The sequence below is a fragment of the Epargyreus clarus genome, unplaced genomic scaffold (genome assembly GCF_041222505.1).
Source record: "Epargyreus clarus isolate Ecla_fem2 unplaced genomic scaffold, WU_Ecla_fem_2.2 ptg000019l, whole genome shotgun sequence".
Lineage (NCBI taxonomy): Eukaryota > Metazoa > Arthropoda > Insecta > Lepidoptera > Hesperiidae > Epargyreus > Epargyreus clarus.
In genome coordinates this window covers 12,544,770-12,561,884 of record NW_027332227.1, presented here as the reverse complement: position 1 = coordinate 12,561,884, position 17,115 = coordinate 12,544,770, and the positions used below count along the sequence as shown (strand labels likewise).

The 17,115-nt window shown below is 33.4% G+C and overlaps 1 protein-coding gene across 8 annotated transcripts in view; it reads right to left on the bottom strand.

Moving 5' to 3' along the window:
* Positions 1-262: 262 nt before the first annotated feature.
* LOC140750345 (uncharacterized) overlaps positions 263-17,115 on the bottom strand; it is a 177,461-nt gene continuing 160,608 nt past the window's right edge. For 2 of the 8 annotated variants that reach the window (XM_073083811.1, XM_073083813.1), the window contains exons 6-13: positions 11,600-11,758; positions 9,514-9,570; positions 7,524-7,590; positions 5,042-5,565; positions 4,731-4,923; positions 4,262-4,434; positions 3,815-4,184; positions 263-3,719 (exon numbers count right to left, since the gene is read on the bottom strand). In XM_073083811.1, coding sequence (XP_072939912.1) covers positions 3,259-3,719; positions 3,815-4,184; positions 4,262-4,434; positions 4,731-4,923; positions 5,042-5,565; positions 7,524-7,590; positions 9,514-9,570; positions 11,600-11,758 — 2,004 coding nt within the window. In that variant the 3' untranslated portion in view covers positions 263-3,258. The remainder of the gene's footprint in view (positions 3,720-3,814; positions 4,185-4,261; positions 4,435-4,730; positions 4,924-5,041; positions 5,566-7,523; positions 7,591-9,513; positions 9,571-11,599; positions 11,759-17,115) is intronic. The other 6 variants (XM_073083812.1, XM_073083815.1, XM_073083817.1 and 3 more) reach the window with 6 other exon arrangements.

Genomic DNA, 17,115 nt, shown 5'->3' with positions numbered 1-17,115 from the left:
TTGTGATAAGTTGATTTAATTATAGACTGTAGCAATGTTCTCACAAAAGTGACAACAATTGGATATCTTGAAATTAATTTTCTTAACCAAAACTTTATAGAACAATGTACATATTGTGAAAAAAAGATAACAAGAATCCACCTTTAAAGTTTACATAATTTAATTACCCACAAACCAAATGTAGGTGACGTTTATTTATTTTTCTTCCACACTATAACCGTTAAATACTAAACCGAGACTGAAATAAAACCACGCCCACACATTAATTTTTGGATTTATTTATTTAGAATTCATGTTTGTAGAGTTGTAAACTTATATATAACGTCCGTTTTAAAAAAATATAAATATGGCTACAAAACAGTACAGTACTGCAGAGGGACTAACGCAAGACAAATTAAAAGTACTAATTAAGTATCGTAATCACATCTTACATAACGTTATCCAAATAATAAAAGACCTACCTGAGCGTTTGAAACATAATTAAATTTCCTCATAAATAATTAATTGCTTTAACATTAATTTTCAATAAAGATTAATTATTGAATATACAATAAACGTCAAAAGAAATATCTTCTATCTACAATATAATATACAAGTAACAAATATTATCTATATACATTTAGATTCGGACTAGTTCTCGATCGTAGTCAAAAAGTGTGTTACTGAATCGTTTTTTACAAAATTTACAAAAGTGAACACCGGATGCAAGTGTTCATAATTTTAACAAACCTGAGACAGATATAATTCAACCTTTGTAAGGATGCGTACACATTATATAGGTGTTAACGAAAATCTCTAAAATATTGAATATGACATAACGAATGTGCTATTTAAATTGTTAATCATCGAATCTCTGACTCGGACTGGACTCAAATTTAGAGAAGTTTAGCCTTCACTCTAACACCATGGTCAAGTTAGAATGAAAACTTTGTGAAAAAGTCTAGGGCACGCAATATTCTTTAATTTTCATATAACGTTAAAAAAATAATCCAACATTATATAATTTATCTTTAAAAAATGCAATAAAAGTAGCAACAATGACATGTTAAATAATGAAGGTATAATAATATCTGTAATTAATATTTGGTTGAAAAGTTTTCTTTTCAAATGTGTACACACCCTTAGTATTGCTAAGAAATTATTGCTATTGTAAAGTATATTTACCAACTATTTATTGGCAGTTTCTGTTAATATTTGGCAGTTTTGTAAACAAGACAATAATAATAGGTCTATCGTCAAAATAGTTGTTTGCTAAAATTATATCGATTTTGCTATTTAAATTTTGTAAATGCGAAAACAGTCTTATTTCTTTTTGAATAAATACTAATAAACTATGCGTGGTGCATTAGGTATTTTCAATTTCAATAGCATTTATTGACAATGGATTTCATGTATTAACTTCTGTACTACTATTTTTTTTTATTTCTTGATCAATCACAAGCATTAAAAGTCTAAAGATCGTTTTGTTTTAGACTTAAATTTTCGACTTATAAATTTTAGTTTTTTTTTCACAAATATGATAATATACATTTTCCGATATTTTTTTTATTTTATTAACGTTAATGACGTCGAATAAATATTGAAATTGAATGTCAAATTTTATACGACAGGGAAGAAAGTTGTGAAATTTTAAATTTCACCCCCATTGCTGCCTACACTATCCATATATACATGCGGAATTACCGCATAAAGCTCTCTTAAAAAATTACAAAAAGTCTCAACGCATAATAATTAACCTATCTATGTAGTTATTTACAATTATTGCTATCGAAAGTTGCGCTTTAAACGCCCCAGTTATCAGAAACTAACTGGCTTATTGCCTTCACTACAAATTAAATACGCTGCTAAAATGCTATTATATTCTCTGTTTAATAACACAGCAAGTAAAAACCTTCATAGATTGAGAAACAGAAAAATAAAGATTGTAAAAAATAACGCTCTATATCTGTTATAGCGCGCTATTCATATTGCTAACGCAAACGGTATATTTTCGCAATAAAACTAATATATTCACTAAACGGGTGGCATTAATATACTAATTAATAATTAGATTGAAATAAACAGATTTATTTTCAATAATAAATAATAATCAACTGCGTATTTAGCACTCGCCATTTAAAAATTAAACAGAGAATAAATATGTCAAAGCAACTAAAACTATATTAATTGGCGCCAAACATGATATGCCTTAATAATTTATAACGGAATGTTACTACAAAGCTATTTCAAATTTACACCAATATGAAAATGTAACAAGCAACATAATTTATTAACCTAAATTTAGAGTCACAGCAAGTCGTTTCCAGTAATAATTTTATTTATATAACAGAGTGTCGGTATATTTTATTTAATCTAATAACATTCAAATTTGTTTAGCTACATGTTGATAAATACTTCAAATTTCTTAAATGTCACAGATGTTGAAAACTTTATAACACTGACCACCAATATTACATTTCTATATTTCTGTATACACTAATACGCTAAGTTACTTCTAGAATGATCTTGTGATAGATCTCAAAAGGCGTATCTGACACATATTATTATCAGAGAAAAAGTTGCTCTATACTTGTACATCTTATCGACAACATTGAAAGAACCAGAACGCAAATTTAATTCACGTTATAATAATCCATGAACGCACCCACACCGAAACTCAACTTAAGCCCCCTCGTAGGCCTGATTTTCAGTATTTTGCTAAAAAATACTTAAAGCTGATCAGACGTAATCCTCAGTCTTATTTCTAATCTACAAACGCGCTTATTACCATTTGAGTTACACAACTGTCTTTAAAACTGCACTTTGTTACACTGTTATAAAAAAACACTGATAAATAGGTACGTGTAAAACCGGATAAATTAAAAACAATAGGAATAATATCTTCTTGTATAAAAGAAGAGTGGAACAATTGATTTGTACGTGGTAAATTATCACTTAGGAATTGTTTTATGTGAAAAGATATATGTTATTTTGTCTAGATATATGCACTAATTTTCTGTATCTGTATGTGCGTTCGTCGTTTGGCACTGAGTATACCAATACACCGGATTTTCAACTGTAATATGTTTTTCTTCATTCGATGTCCATCTAGACGTAAATAACATCTTTGATATCGTGGAAACACAATGGAAAGTAGCCCGTAACAGTTTATTCTGGCAGCGCAGGGGGTCCGGTGTCGGTGAGGGGTGCGGGCGTCAGCGCGGCCTGCGCTCGCGCCCGCGCCAGCGCCTAGGCCAGCGCGGGCGCGGCAGGCCTCGCTCAGGGACGATGAGGGTGCGCTGAACTCAAAGACGAACTGCTCACTCCTGAATCACTGCTCTTCTCCGATGCGCAGGGCTCACCGCCCGCAACGAATTTCACCACATTCAACTTATGATCTGACTCACAGGTATCATCCCTGGCGCCCCCAGGGAGACCCACGCTCCGGGGGACCGTTCTCTCTCCAACTGTACCAGGATAACGCTCGATCCTGTCGCATTCAGCGTCATCAGGCTGCCGTCGGCGCACTGAACGTTTGGCCTGAGGCGCCGGTTCTGGAGGCCTGTGTGAAGGTTCATCTGTTCTGTGAACCAAGGGCGAAGTGCGTACTCGAACTCCTCCTACACCAACGCCTCCTTCGTAGCAACCAGAATCACGGGGAAACTGACGCCGACCAAATGGGGAATCTCCGCCCTCTGAACTGGAACCACCTCCTTCGCCCTCGCCATCACCTTCGCCACCTGGTCCACCAAACAATAATAAGATAAATAGGAATAAGTAACAAGTAAGCAATCCATTCCAGTCAGAAATTTTACAAAAGCTTATTTTAACTTACATTCAAGCTGGTGCAGCAGTTGTACAGCAGCAAGAATACGAGTGCGATGCTCGGGTGTCATGATACCCAAGTAATCTAAATCAGAGGGTTCAATTTCTTTGAATAATTCGATGTCCTCGTATCCATTCCTTGCAAATGCGACTGCGTATTCAGGCAAATCTATCCTTCTCAACAATTCTTCGACTGTTCGAGGCCGAGTTTCCCAAAGTCGTTCACGGCTTTTGCACCATTTAGATGTCCTCGATCTTGTAGTGTCTCTTTCAGATAGCACTTCGACGTTTGCAAACTTGAAATTGCCCACTTTATTGTTAAGAACACCCCTCCAAATCCCGGAAGCATTCATGTTGATCACTTCGATGATATCTCCCTTCTGTTGACAAAATACATGGAATTAGTACTTTCTAGCTTACCTGATTACAAGTACCGTGTAGAATTAAGATATCTTACCTTATATCTCAAGGCATCTTTCTCGTAAATATTGGGGACGTAATCGACGAGTGCTCGAGCCCGACACAGCATTTGCGGAACGAGTAAACTCCGCCCGGCCGGACTTAATTCTATGTTTTCTTCTGCCGAGAGAGAGGAGTGATTACTACCGGCGCGAACCAATGCTTGTGTGCCTGTACATAAATATTTGTAAACTTAGAGGTCTAGATTATACGCTAAGCCTATTCTTGTCACAAAAAAAAAAATACCTGTGTATCTTTGTATGATTCTTGGACTGATGTTATTTCAAAGTACCGTCTCAAATAGATATTAGTAGGGATGGGCTAATGAAGTGGAATTGATAGTATGTACAAGAACGATCCTAACTGTAAGTGGTGTGTTGGGCGTTATGGTGCAGAGAAAGGAAAGACATTATTATTTACAAACATTTATAATATTATAACACAGACAAATCAATAAATCCACTCACTACTGCCTGATCCGCTGGGAAGACTTTCAAAAGAACTATTAGAACATGGGAACGCTTGATCGCCACTCGTTCTCCTATCTGAGCCCTCGGGGCCTCTCTCTTGTCTTAGCCTTGAGATCTTTCTTTGAACATCTTGCCTTAGACCGCGCACTTTGCCGGCTAAATTGGATACCCCTTCGCATTCTTCAGCTGACTGAAACGAAGGATAAAAGACGTTAATCGGGATGAGAAAAATCAAAAGCAATATTTACTGGCAGCAAGGTTTATTTCCACTTCTAGTTAAAAAAATCATGTTACCGCAATAATTTTACCTTATGCACAGTGGCTATGTGTTGTGAATCCGTTTCGCTCTCTTGATCTTCGTAATCCGAAGAAGCGGGCGATAAGGGATCTATTCCTATCCGATAGCCTGACATTTGCCTGTAACCTCTCCGTGAATCCCGTTCCGAGCGACTGGATTCCAGCGAAATGCCAGACAACCTCGAACCTATAGATTGGATGTCAGATGCGGCGTAATCCCCGCTCTCCCGATCTCTCGACGTTCGCAAGGGGATCACAGTGGTTGGGTAGGGGCCGCTCTGTGGAATTATTAATCCTCTTCGCGGGGCTCTCGCTAAGCTTATATCTCCAGCGCTTCGCAACGATATCACGCCTTCACCCCTAGGTTCGTTTCGAAGGTTTAGGGTGAAACAAACTCGACCATTTTGAAACGACGCTGCCGGTGCGCCTCCGCCCATGAGAAAGTCCTCAGGATCACTCTCGTACGGCGGCTCGTCATACCAGTGGCCTCTTCCGGATAGGCCTCTCGCTTCATCGTCGTACATATACGTGTCGTCTGTAAACGAGTCTCCGATTAGCCTTTTGTTGCATAGCATTGAATAGTGCAAATAAAAATGTACGTGCCAACAAAATGCAAAAAAATTTACCGTAACGACCTCCCACATAGTGGCGGTTTCACTGACAACACTGCAGCAAGCTGTGTACGAACATCGGAAAGCCGTGCGTGGTTGATGCAAAACATTGTATATAACATGCATTCAGCACTTTGTCGCAAATTAAACATCTTGATGAATGGAGATGGGTTCACTGTATTATTTTGTTATTGAATCTTTGCTTTTAATTAAAACTTCATTTCGTATTATTGATTTATTATTTGTTATTGGTAATCTCATGCCGTGATCTCGCATGATCGTGGGTCTTACTTTCGTAAGACATTCAAACCCCATTTGCATAAAGAAATTATAAAATGATTGATGAAAGATGCACATCGAAAGCAAACCGTACACGGATAATATGATACCGAACGATAAATCAATGGCATTATCAAAAATAAGCATTCCGCAAAGTTGACCAATAAATTAGGTGTCAAAACATCGTGCAAGCAACATGCTCAAAATTTATGGTCCAATGTAAATCATATTTTAACTCTAGACGCTTAGATATTTTGACTTTGACGAATAACTTCACAACATTTATCTCAAATACAAAAGCGCAGTAGAAATATAACTAGATGATAACTAATTATGTTTTGTATTTAATAAAAGTAATGCTTGCGAGTGTCTTTAGACTAATGCAGCTTTCTTATCTATTCAGCTGTCCACGATTAACGGTGAAAACGGGCGTAAGTAACGTTGACATTCAGAAAAAGACACGTTCTGTCGATAGTCGAACAATACTTACGCATGAATTTCATCGTGCATCATGCTTGCATGAACAATATTGAGAATTCATGGCCAGAGCTTAAACTATTTCCTAACAGATAAAGCAAAAATAACACTAACAATTTTGAAGCGAAATAATAGTCAAAATACCATAAGCAACTAGACATTGAACAGCCAATATATTTCAAACAATGATCAGGACTTTTTTATTATATTATTAAATTTAATAACTTATTGGTCTTCCTTTTTGATTCTTTGAAGAATTTATAGTAAGTTATTGGTCTTAAAATCATTAATCATTGTTTCAACGTAATCAATAACACTGACACATAAATAAGCAGATATCGAGACACTGATCCGTTATTATTACTTATATTTATTTTCACATAGAAACGTCTCAACAAAATTGATACTGCCCTAAGTAAAATAATACTTCTAAGGCCGGCTAACGGTATCTTCCCCAGCCCATAACCAACGGAAGCCTTTCAATAGGCTATGATCGCTATCAACAACAAAGTATAAGTTGTTAACTACCGTTTTTTACTATAATATTTTTAACGGGAATACAGTTTTACTAATTTACGAACCTAAAAAATCATAATTCGGTGTCAAGATCTATGATGTATCAGTTAAGTGCAAATAAAACATTAATAATAATTACTATGACGTAAATATTGGTCAGTAATAATAAGTCGCTAATATTTGTAGGTGTTTTGTTTTAAATATGCAATATACGAGTAGATTGTGCTTGGCTAGCCTACACATATGCTATGAGACTTTCCTATTCAGAGAAGGCAATCTTTATGTGCAAAAACTTATGCCTTAATAAGAACATCAGAAAGGTATGTCCTGTGCATAAATACGTACTTGATAATCAATGCTTCCTATATAATAGGAATTCATACAGTAAAGACTATAATTGCTAATAGTTGGATATTAAACTTATGATTTTATTTGAAGAGTAGCGCAGAACTTACTCAAACGCCTACTTATTTACAGTGATAAGCCTAATAACACAAGTAACTTATATTTCGTTAAAAAGGGACATATCAATTTAGTTGAGACATCATCCAACAATTATAATACGACAGTTGCAACATCGAGATACACCATTAAGAATTAAAAGACATACCTCCAAACGGTCCCCGGACTCCATCTCGTCCCATATTCATGAGGCCGTGTCTGATATCTCTCAATATCTGTAACAAAAGTAATAATCTTGAACAAGACGACTAAAAATATAACGATAAAAATAATATTCGTGAAGAACCTTCGCTGAGAAAAGTAAATGATGTTAAAAAGATAAGTTATTTTTCTGTGCCAAATTGTTATTCTTGTGACACATAAAAAGAAATCAAGTGTTATAGTGAGAAAAAACGAGTTTACAGCCACCATGATCATTGCGTGGGCACAATCCTATTTACGATCCCCTTAAGTGATAAACAGCCGAAGAGAACTTTGCGTATTTTTTATAAAGCTTACTTTTTAGAATTCGCAAGCAAGACAATAAATATCCGGGGGTGCAATAAAACGACCACTTCCACGTAAGTAGAAAAGTATTGAACATTAACTTAATTTATGCACGTTTTGTTTCCAGGCGACGCGCGATGTGCCGAGTACATGGGTAGGGTCGCCAAGAAAAAAATAAAAAGTCGTAACTAAAAATAAATACTGAGATAATACCAACAGTGGAAGAATTGAAAGGCATGTTCTACGTAAATAAATTATGAAGTAAGTAAGTTTTATTACCTGTTTGTGAATTACAAAAATGAAAAGATTTTAATAAACTAAAAAACAAAATAATTATTGTCATCATTTCCACATTTTCTTTTATTTCATTATTCGATATAAAAATATAAGTAGATTTAGACTAATAAAATTAATGTTTGTCCTTGTATTTATTTACTACCAATATCTTCTTCAGTACCGGTTTATTTAAAACTTTCTAAGCGGTTGAAACAATTGTCGCAAATAAATCATCTGTTCAAGTGAGGTTTATGAGACTAAGAAAATTAAATTTCATGTTGTTGAACACTGAGAACTGAATAGCTTCTTGGCAGTGACGGTCAATAGCCTATAGAGAAACTTTTGAATAGTTGTTGGATCGTTAGGCTGTAAACGAATAGACTAAGTCGTAAAAGTATTCGAAAGCAAGTTTTAACTGTTATGTTATTTTATGCTAATTGCTACACGCCAGAGAAAATTATTTTATAAGTCGCAGGTTGATAGTAAAATATTTTGATAATTTATAATGTATGATTATTTTATTATAGCTATGATATTAGATGAAATTTTACATCTTTACAATATACTCGTGTAAAAATTCATTAATTTTCATAGTCATAACTTTCGCAGTGAAGTTTAACCATAATTTGAGGTCACCGTAATTTGTATACCTTAAATCTTTACAACCGCTGTAAAATTTCAATGTTCGAAAGTAAGGTTCGACGTTGAAGCTAATGAACAAAGTCGTAACTACTGTGTCTTGTTATAAAGGAACGAATCTAGAAACGTTGGAAATAAGTTTATTTTAAATCGAAGCGCCTTGTTTTACAACTTTTGGTGCGGAGTTGGCATAGTTCGAGTAAACGAAATGCGCGGTGAAGGGCTTCCAAAGTTTTGCAGGGAAGCGATACAACTGCCTAATAGGCTTAGCTTGAGATTAGGGTGCGATTAGCCAGAGGCTCGCTTCGCAACGCGGGTCGCAAGATTATAGCTTCTGTGACTCGCATCAGATTAGTTTTTAACGTGTATATGTATGTTGCCATGTAAGTGTGTGTGTAGCCGAAACAGGGGGACCCTTTGTGTAGGACTAAGCAACTTTTGCGACAGATCCATTAGTTCTCTATTCCATGGGACTACACATGTGTAATGAAATGTTATAAGAACTTATAATATTTTTGTGAGTTTTAGTAGCATTAAGTTTCGTTTGATAACATCTTTAATCCAAAACATTTCAGTTATGAACATATGTTATTTTTAGAAAATAATCAATGTAAAATATTTTTCGTACAATAACTTGCGGTAGATGGTAAATTCACCTAGAGGTTTTTCAATCTTTACTGTTGAATATTCAAAGAATTTGACAGTTCACAAGTTACATTATTTGAAAAAAAAATTACCTCTTCTTGTTCTCTGGCTAATTTGTCTTTCTTCTTCATAGCTTCCTGAACTTTTAACTGTAACAAAAATAATTGTTAGTCCAATTTTATGTGAACATTTTAGTTGAAAAGTATAATAACGTTTTAAAATATTTTTGTTTAATAAAAAATAAGCGAAAATCTAACATTGATAACACACGAACACAAACTAAATGAACGATGGATGAAATATTGAAACAAAAACTACAAGCTCATTTTTTATTTTAAATTTAAAACTACTAGATTATGACTCGGTAAAGTATTTATTAAGAATGTCGTATATACTTTAATACTAAATGATACTTTTCTTAATAGTAATAAATATTTGACCGTACAATAATTGAAAACGTAATCGTTAATAAATATACCTGTACAAATCTTCTTGGCCGCCTTGAAATTGAATGAAGCCACAAAAGACTGATTTGTCAGCTATTTTTTTTAATTCTTGACAAATAAAAAACATTTTTAAAGAAAATTTAGGAATAAATAGCTAATACTGCGTAATTTAAATAATAAATAAATAAGTATTTCAAATATTTTAGGGTCGTTTTAGCACGGAGACGTGGCAAAACTTTTTTACGCAACTATTTCAATTCTCAAAACTGGTTACATTTTCTTGTTAGGTATGAATAATCTTTACTAATCTATGGTACAAATATATTGATTTATTCAGTCAATATATTATATTTGAAGCATTATCTATTTTTTAATTTAAATATGTTTGGTCTACTTTCTTAACCAATATCGCATAGTATCATTAGGAAACAAATGTAAGCGCAATAAATGTAAATTAACTGTTTCCTACTTCAACAACTACGAAATACCTGAAGTCAAACACGCCAATGAAAGCTCTAAATGAGCCTTAAATTGGCTCGTTACTTTCTAAAACTTCCTTTCGAAAACAAAGGAAATTTGATAAAAGGTAAGCAGCATTCGGCGTTGATTTTTATGGAATGTGGGGAAACATAAGTAGAGCCATACATATTTCCTTTATTTTAAATATAGTTAATGATTGAATTAAACTGAAATATGTTTTAAACATAAAAAAAACTGTAAGCAGTACAATTCTTGCGCTAAATAAACACACAGTAAACATAAGTAAATAAAACAATGAATTTAAAAAAATACAATTAAAAAAACAATCAAAATTAATATTTCGACGTAAACAGTGGGAACAACATGCGAACATGCATTATTATACATATTTATATGACCAATTTATTATTTGCTCGTGCAATACGTGCAGAAAACTACTGACTTGTGCAAAATACAGCGTGCTATTAAAACAGCATTCTAACAAACATATACATGAAAATGAGTGATTCAAAAAAGATTTTTCCGAATAAAATGTATTCAGCCAAAAATGAAAGATCCACCTCCTATTCTTTGAACATTCCAAAAGTGTACCAAAAATATGGCGAAAAATTTAGAATTTTGATTTTTCCTGTTACGGCTCTGTTGGCAAATTGAAGAAATTATATTTTTGCATAACAAAATAAATAATCCGAAATGAATTCAAAATTTAATTTATAATTTGATTATTCTCAAAGTAAAGCACCTTTAAAGGCAACGTTAAGAAACTGTAAGACAGAGACATTACAAAAAGCTTATAGCATTAATATAGTATAGTCATTTGTATACATAAATGACAATATAACCCTTACTAAATTTATAAGCTTTGCCATCCAGAGCATAACAGAAAGTTTTCCTGCTGATAATTTGAATAGTTGTATGTTTGTGTTGCAGAATTTAAATTTAATTTTGATAACTTTTTGTTACGAATTTAAGTGTTAAGGTTATAATAATAAAATTACATCACAGAACTTAAAAATAAATTTGATTTTTTTTATGATCAAAACAAAAAGATTAGGTATTTTTCAATCCTTTTCAAAAACTGGTATTAACTACGTTAAAAATTAAGATTAAAGGTTAAAGATTAAATTTTGTTAAAAGATTAAATATTGTATAATGTATGTTTTATATATCGTATTTATTTTTGAAACTGCTATATTGTTTAGATACAACACAAACATTTGACCAATTAACAGCAGGAAAACGAGCAGCTCACCCTATGTATCGTCTCTTCGAAGGTGTTTGGTTGGGCGGCACTCATTTGAAAGAAGCGGAGGCGATCATAGTCTCTGGGGTCAACCATAGACCTCAAGGCCGTATCTGGGCCGGGGCCTAGACCAAGGCCACTTTGAAGCACGCTGTCCGGAGTGTCGACCTGAGAAAAGTTAATATTAGCTACTATAGGTCGCGCAAATGAAGAAAGGCTATCGAAATGACGGCCGATCACAAATACCTCATGGCCCGAAAACTTTCCATATAAAATGCGGTCGATTTCAAATATGAGCTAACTTATAAGTTTCAAATATGAGCTAACTTATAAGTCCCACGCAGGAATATGAGGCTAATATTAATATCAAAGCAATACGTGTACGCTTGTTTTTTTTTTTTTTTTTTAATCTAAGGAATGTGACATCCTTGCTGATGTATTTAATCTAGGATCGGTAGCCATTTTGATGATCATTCTTGATTAGCACGAGATACATCTATTTACATTATCGACGATGCGGTGCAACTTTTCGTACATGCATATTTAGCACAGTTTTAGTATGCTGATTGTTCCGATTTTCTCTTCAATAGGTTACATCAGCTTTACCTTGTACATTAACTTTACCAATACAATTGTAGTATTCTTGCACAATAATCCAATTTGAAGGATACAACGTACAAAGATTAGAAATGCACATACCCGTAGGTACATATTATAACAATTTTATGAGTAAATGTATCGTTAGCGTAATGAAATAGCGTTAAATTTCTGCATACTTATATTCGTTTAACATAACTTAAATCTAAGGTAACACGGATCTACAAACAAGATAAAGTAAAAAGTTATGTTATAAAAATCATCAAACTTGCACCAAGTTGGACAAAAATTTTGGTCATTTATCAAGCGTCGACTAGTCATTTTTCTTATAAATATAAACCGCAAATAGAGTGCTAACTTTCTTGATACTCCTCAAACTTTCTCACAAATCACGTTTGCAAGTTGTCTGATAAATTAACAGTGATGTAAGCAAAACTTGACTCAAACCATCTTTTTTAACTTAAAATTGCAAAAATCATTGATTTATCAAATAATTTGTAACTGAATCAATCATTGTAATAGAAATAAAAAAAATAGAACAGACAATTTTAAATGAAAGTAATAATTAAACGGAACTTATAACGTTGGATCCATAAAATAAACTTAAAAAAACATAAAATGAGCATTTTAAAACTTGCTAAAATGAAATTTAGTCATAATTTAATCTAAATCATTTTACAATACGAAAAGGACAAAGGAAATGAAAAGTCACTAAAGGGGAATACGGAAACACGTCGATGTGACAATGTATGTGAGTTTGATATCGGGACTATAAATTTAAGAGACACTTTCAGTTCCGGGTTTTGTCGCATTATAGAAACGCCTATTGTCGGCTATTCGCATTATGCCCTTATCAAGTCCGAAGTTAATGGGCGAGCTTTGTACCTCCTATGATTAATTGATTCGTTCCTACATCGCCTTCATTGTGATGCAAATATCCTCGGCGTTTTTCGCTAAGTGATGATGATAAATGAAAACGGTTTGTATGCGATTCGCTTCTGTATGTCAGTAGTGCTTTGTGTCCTGTTTGTTATTGATAATTTGTTTGCAGTGCGAATGTTACGGACAAATTTAGAACAAATTAAAAAGAAAAGTATAGTAAAGTACAAAGATGTCTAATAAAGACATGTAAGGCATTAATCAAAGATTTTTCATTTAGTACCTATAATAACAAGAAATAAATCAAACGGGTTAATTATGTTAATAGATTGTGGACACCAACAGTTTATAAATGCAAATACTTTAATTTATCACTATCAATTTAAATATCAAGACAGCAGCGATCTCAATTTCGTATTCATTGAGGTCGTTTCTGAAACAATATTATTACCGTAATTAAGTCTGTCTGTGTTGTCATCAATTAAGGGTAATCACAACTTTCGATAATTATTGCTCTCAAATTATTTATCCAAATTGCCTTTAAATACAGAAAATCATTGTAATTAAATGGATCATTGGTTTTTAATGAATAAATTATTTAAAAAAATATGCACAAAGAAGCCAAAATTAATGCTGAAAATCTAAAAAAGGTCCCTCCTTTTTTGTTTAATTGTTACGTTAAAATAAAAATTGTTTTAGAATATAATGATTTTTAAAATTGACTTTTCTTCACTAATATTTAACAATTCGTGTTTTAAACATTAACATTTTGATTTTTTAATGATTTTGAACTACATTATTAATTTATAACTACGTAATACTAGACGGTCTCTCAGAGCTATTTGTAATTACAGGTGCCAATAACAGCTCTTGATAATTGCCGTTCTGAAATGTTTGTCAGTATCAAATTATATCTGTCTACGACAGGAGCCTTTCTCATTACACTGAATATTGTTACGGTATTTTATTAGATGCCAAATAATTGACAGAAATTATAGCTACTAATATTTTTGAATTAATAATAGTTTTGGTTACAGTTGATTTCGACTTCCAAGTATCGCAATTAGTATTCAATAACACTGCATTTGATATTTTGTTGCTAGAAAAAGATATGTTTATTTCATTTAGAAAAATATATATGAAGTATGAGAACTATTCTGAGACAAATCTAAAATTTTCTGTTGACTAGCTATAGCTACATATATCGATAATATTTTCAAAATATTGACCCTTACTAGGTTTTTTAATTGTAAGTGAAGGCACAATCGGAGTGAATAATATTTTAATACAAGAAGTATCTAAGTATTATATTTAAATGACATCTTTAATGTTTATTAAAATGCATATTTTTATATATTATGTCTAACGTTTCTTCCTAAAACTACAAGGTATATGTATAGATATAGCACATACGTGACCCATACAACTTCCACCCCAACTTGCATAATACTGGTTATTTTAATACAAATGCAAAACACGGCTGAACTAAATAAACTCTCACGTCGCGAATACACAAAGAAAGTAATCTCTGTCAAAAGCACAGCTCTGAAAATATTACCACTGTAAACATGATAAATGTACCAGAACAACTTTAGTTGCAAACTTTAATATGAAATAGGGATGGGCGCCTACAAATCGATTTTTTGCAATGATAACCCGTTTTCCCCTTACCGTCGCTAAGACTGTGATAAATGCAAAATTTAATGTCCGCTGGTTTTAAAATCTGATCTCAAGCGACACTAGCATGGTATTGACTTGAAGTTCAAATGAGATTGATTTGAGAGGATGTCGTGTTAATATTTCTGGAGACTACATTGCGACCTCAATTGTGACCTATCTACCACATTCTTCACAAAATAATAGGTATAGCAGCGTTATAGCAGTCGCGAATTCTGAAATTTCTTCATTTTTTTTTTCTTGAGCAAATGACATAATATTATTTATGTTAGCTATACATTTTCTTTGTTTAATAAAAATATATGTAGAGTAAGCGATATAATAGAAGAAAACGAAAAAATCCTCGTAATATTTTAGTTCAGTGTCAATTTCTCATATCGATAATATCCATCCCTAATGTCAAATTCGTTGGACTAGATCCGCTCTTCCTTTTTCTGTTAAAACTTTTACTTGTATTGAAACATTTGTTAAAAAGCTTACAGATCTTAACGGTTCATCGAACTATACATTTCATTCGTTCTTGGATACAAATGTATTGTAGTAACAGGAATAGTATTATGTCCATGCATCATCTTTTATTTAACCGGAAAATGATCATCAATCCACTATATGTTTAGTGGTCACTGACTGACTGATTAATTTGGTATGCCTCTAATGAATAGGCAAGTTCGCCATTATGTTACTTAATTTAATACACTAAGTTCACAGTTTCTACCACTATTCACGAAAGATAATGTTTTTATATCTACTGTTTTATACCTACTACGACAGCCTTAGCAATTTTGACGTGGCCTTGTAAAAAGACCCAACACTATTTTACATAGCTACATGAACATTGTCGTAATAATAATATCAACTACCACTACTGCTCTAATCATTACGGTCTATACACACTGTAATAACTACCTATAAAATCGTAACCAAAATTTATTATTATACTATACATACTTTATACTTTATAGTATATTTTAAATCCAATCAGCGTATCCAGAACATCAATTTCCTATGCATCACGTTTCATATCCCATCGAGCACTAGTCCATCTACGTATGAGTCGGAACCTTTGTGATATTATCGATCCAGTAATCGGACTTTTCACCCCGAGGCCACAATCCTCTTAAGGCTTAACTCACAACACGGTACTAAACTCATTGTGGCGAACGGTAAAGTCCTGTATTTCGTGTTAAAAAGTTTTCGTTGCTCGAATTTAAAAGGCAAAGACTGTGTATATTCTGTTGAAACACGTCGTGTTATTTTACCAGTTAAACAACAGTAAATAAATGCGATTAAAAAGTTTTAAGGAAATGTTTATATTCGAACATTAATAAATGTTCACGATATGTTTCCCATATTAAAATTATCTATAGTGTGAGTAAAACAAATATGTAATTTATCATTTATTTTAAGATGACATGAAACGTATTAGTATGCGTTACTGTTATATTTAAACACATAACTACAAAACCAAGCTACGTATGAAGACGTTCAACGTAAATTTCGAATATCCTATTAAAGAAAAAATATAGGACAATGTTATCCTAATAAAACAAAATATGCTCCCATAAGAAAGCGCAGTTCAATCCTGTCGAAACAAGACGTTACGTATTTACGGTCTTCAGAATGTTAGCGAGGGCACCGCTGTGTACCAATATAAAGTTTTATTACCGATATCGGGGATCTACAAAGCCATAATGCCTGAATAGTAGCAACAATATCCCGCAAGAAGACGTTAATGCTGGTAGGGCAAGGTGCCAATGCGGAGTTTTAGGAAATATACGCGACTGCTACTGTTTCACGATCAAACTTTAGATCATAACCTCATAATGTTTATAGTCTTGCGTGAGTAATTGCGTCCTATATTTGACACAAAATTATTCCCACAAAAGTAGGTCGGTGCTCCAAATACACGGTTTTATGCTTTACACAAGGTAAATATCTAAAAGGTTTAGAAATAAAGTAATACAAAATTATAGCCACCCCCGGTACTCTTACATAAAACATTCTCTTAATCCGCTAATCACAACCGGACACGGCTCGGGCAACAGTCGAAAAAAGCAACTTCTGACAGGGCTAATCCTAAGTGCAAGTTGCCCGATAAGGATTATACCGCGCCCTAATGGTCTTTATCCGTTCTCCACACAAACGGTCATAACTCAAGCGCCCGAGCGCCGTCGCCTTGGCTCAACCGACTTAACTTTGGCAGCCGTCATTTCTCAAAAGGCATGCGGTGACGTACCCCCCTTCCCACTCTGAAGATTAATAAATATAGGTGGACGTGGAAAAATGTAGCACTTAATTCCGCCGAGATGAGTTGCGTATCTAACGAGAGCGGGCTTCGGAATTGTTCTTCTTGATATTAATAGACCTCCTTC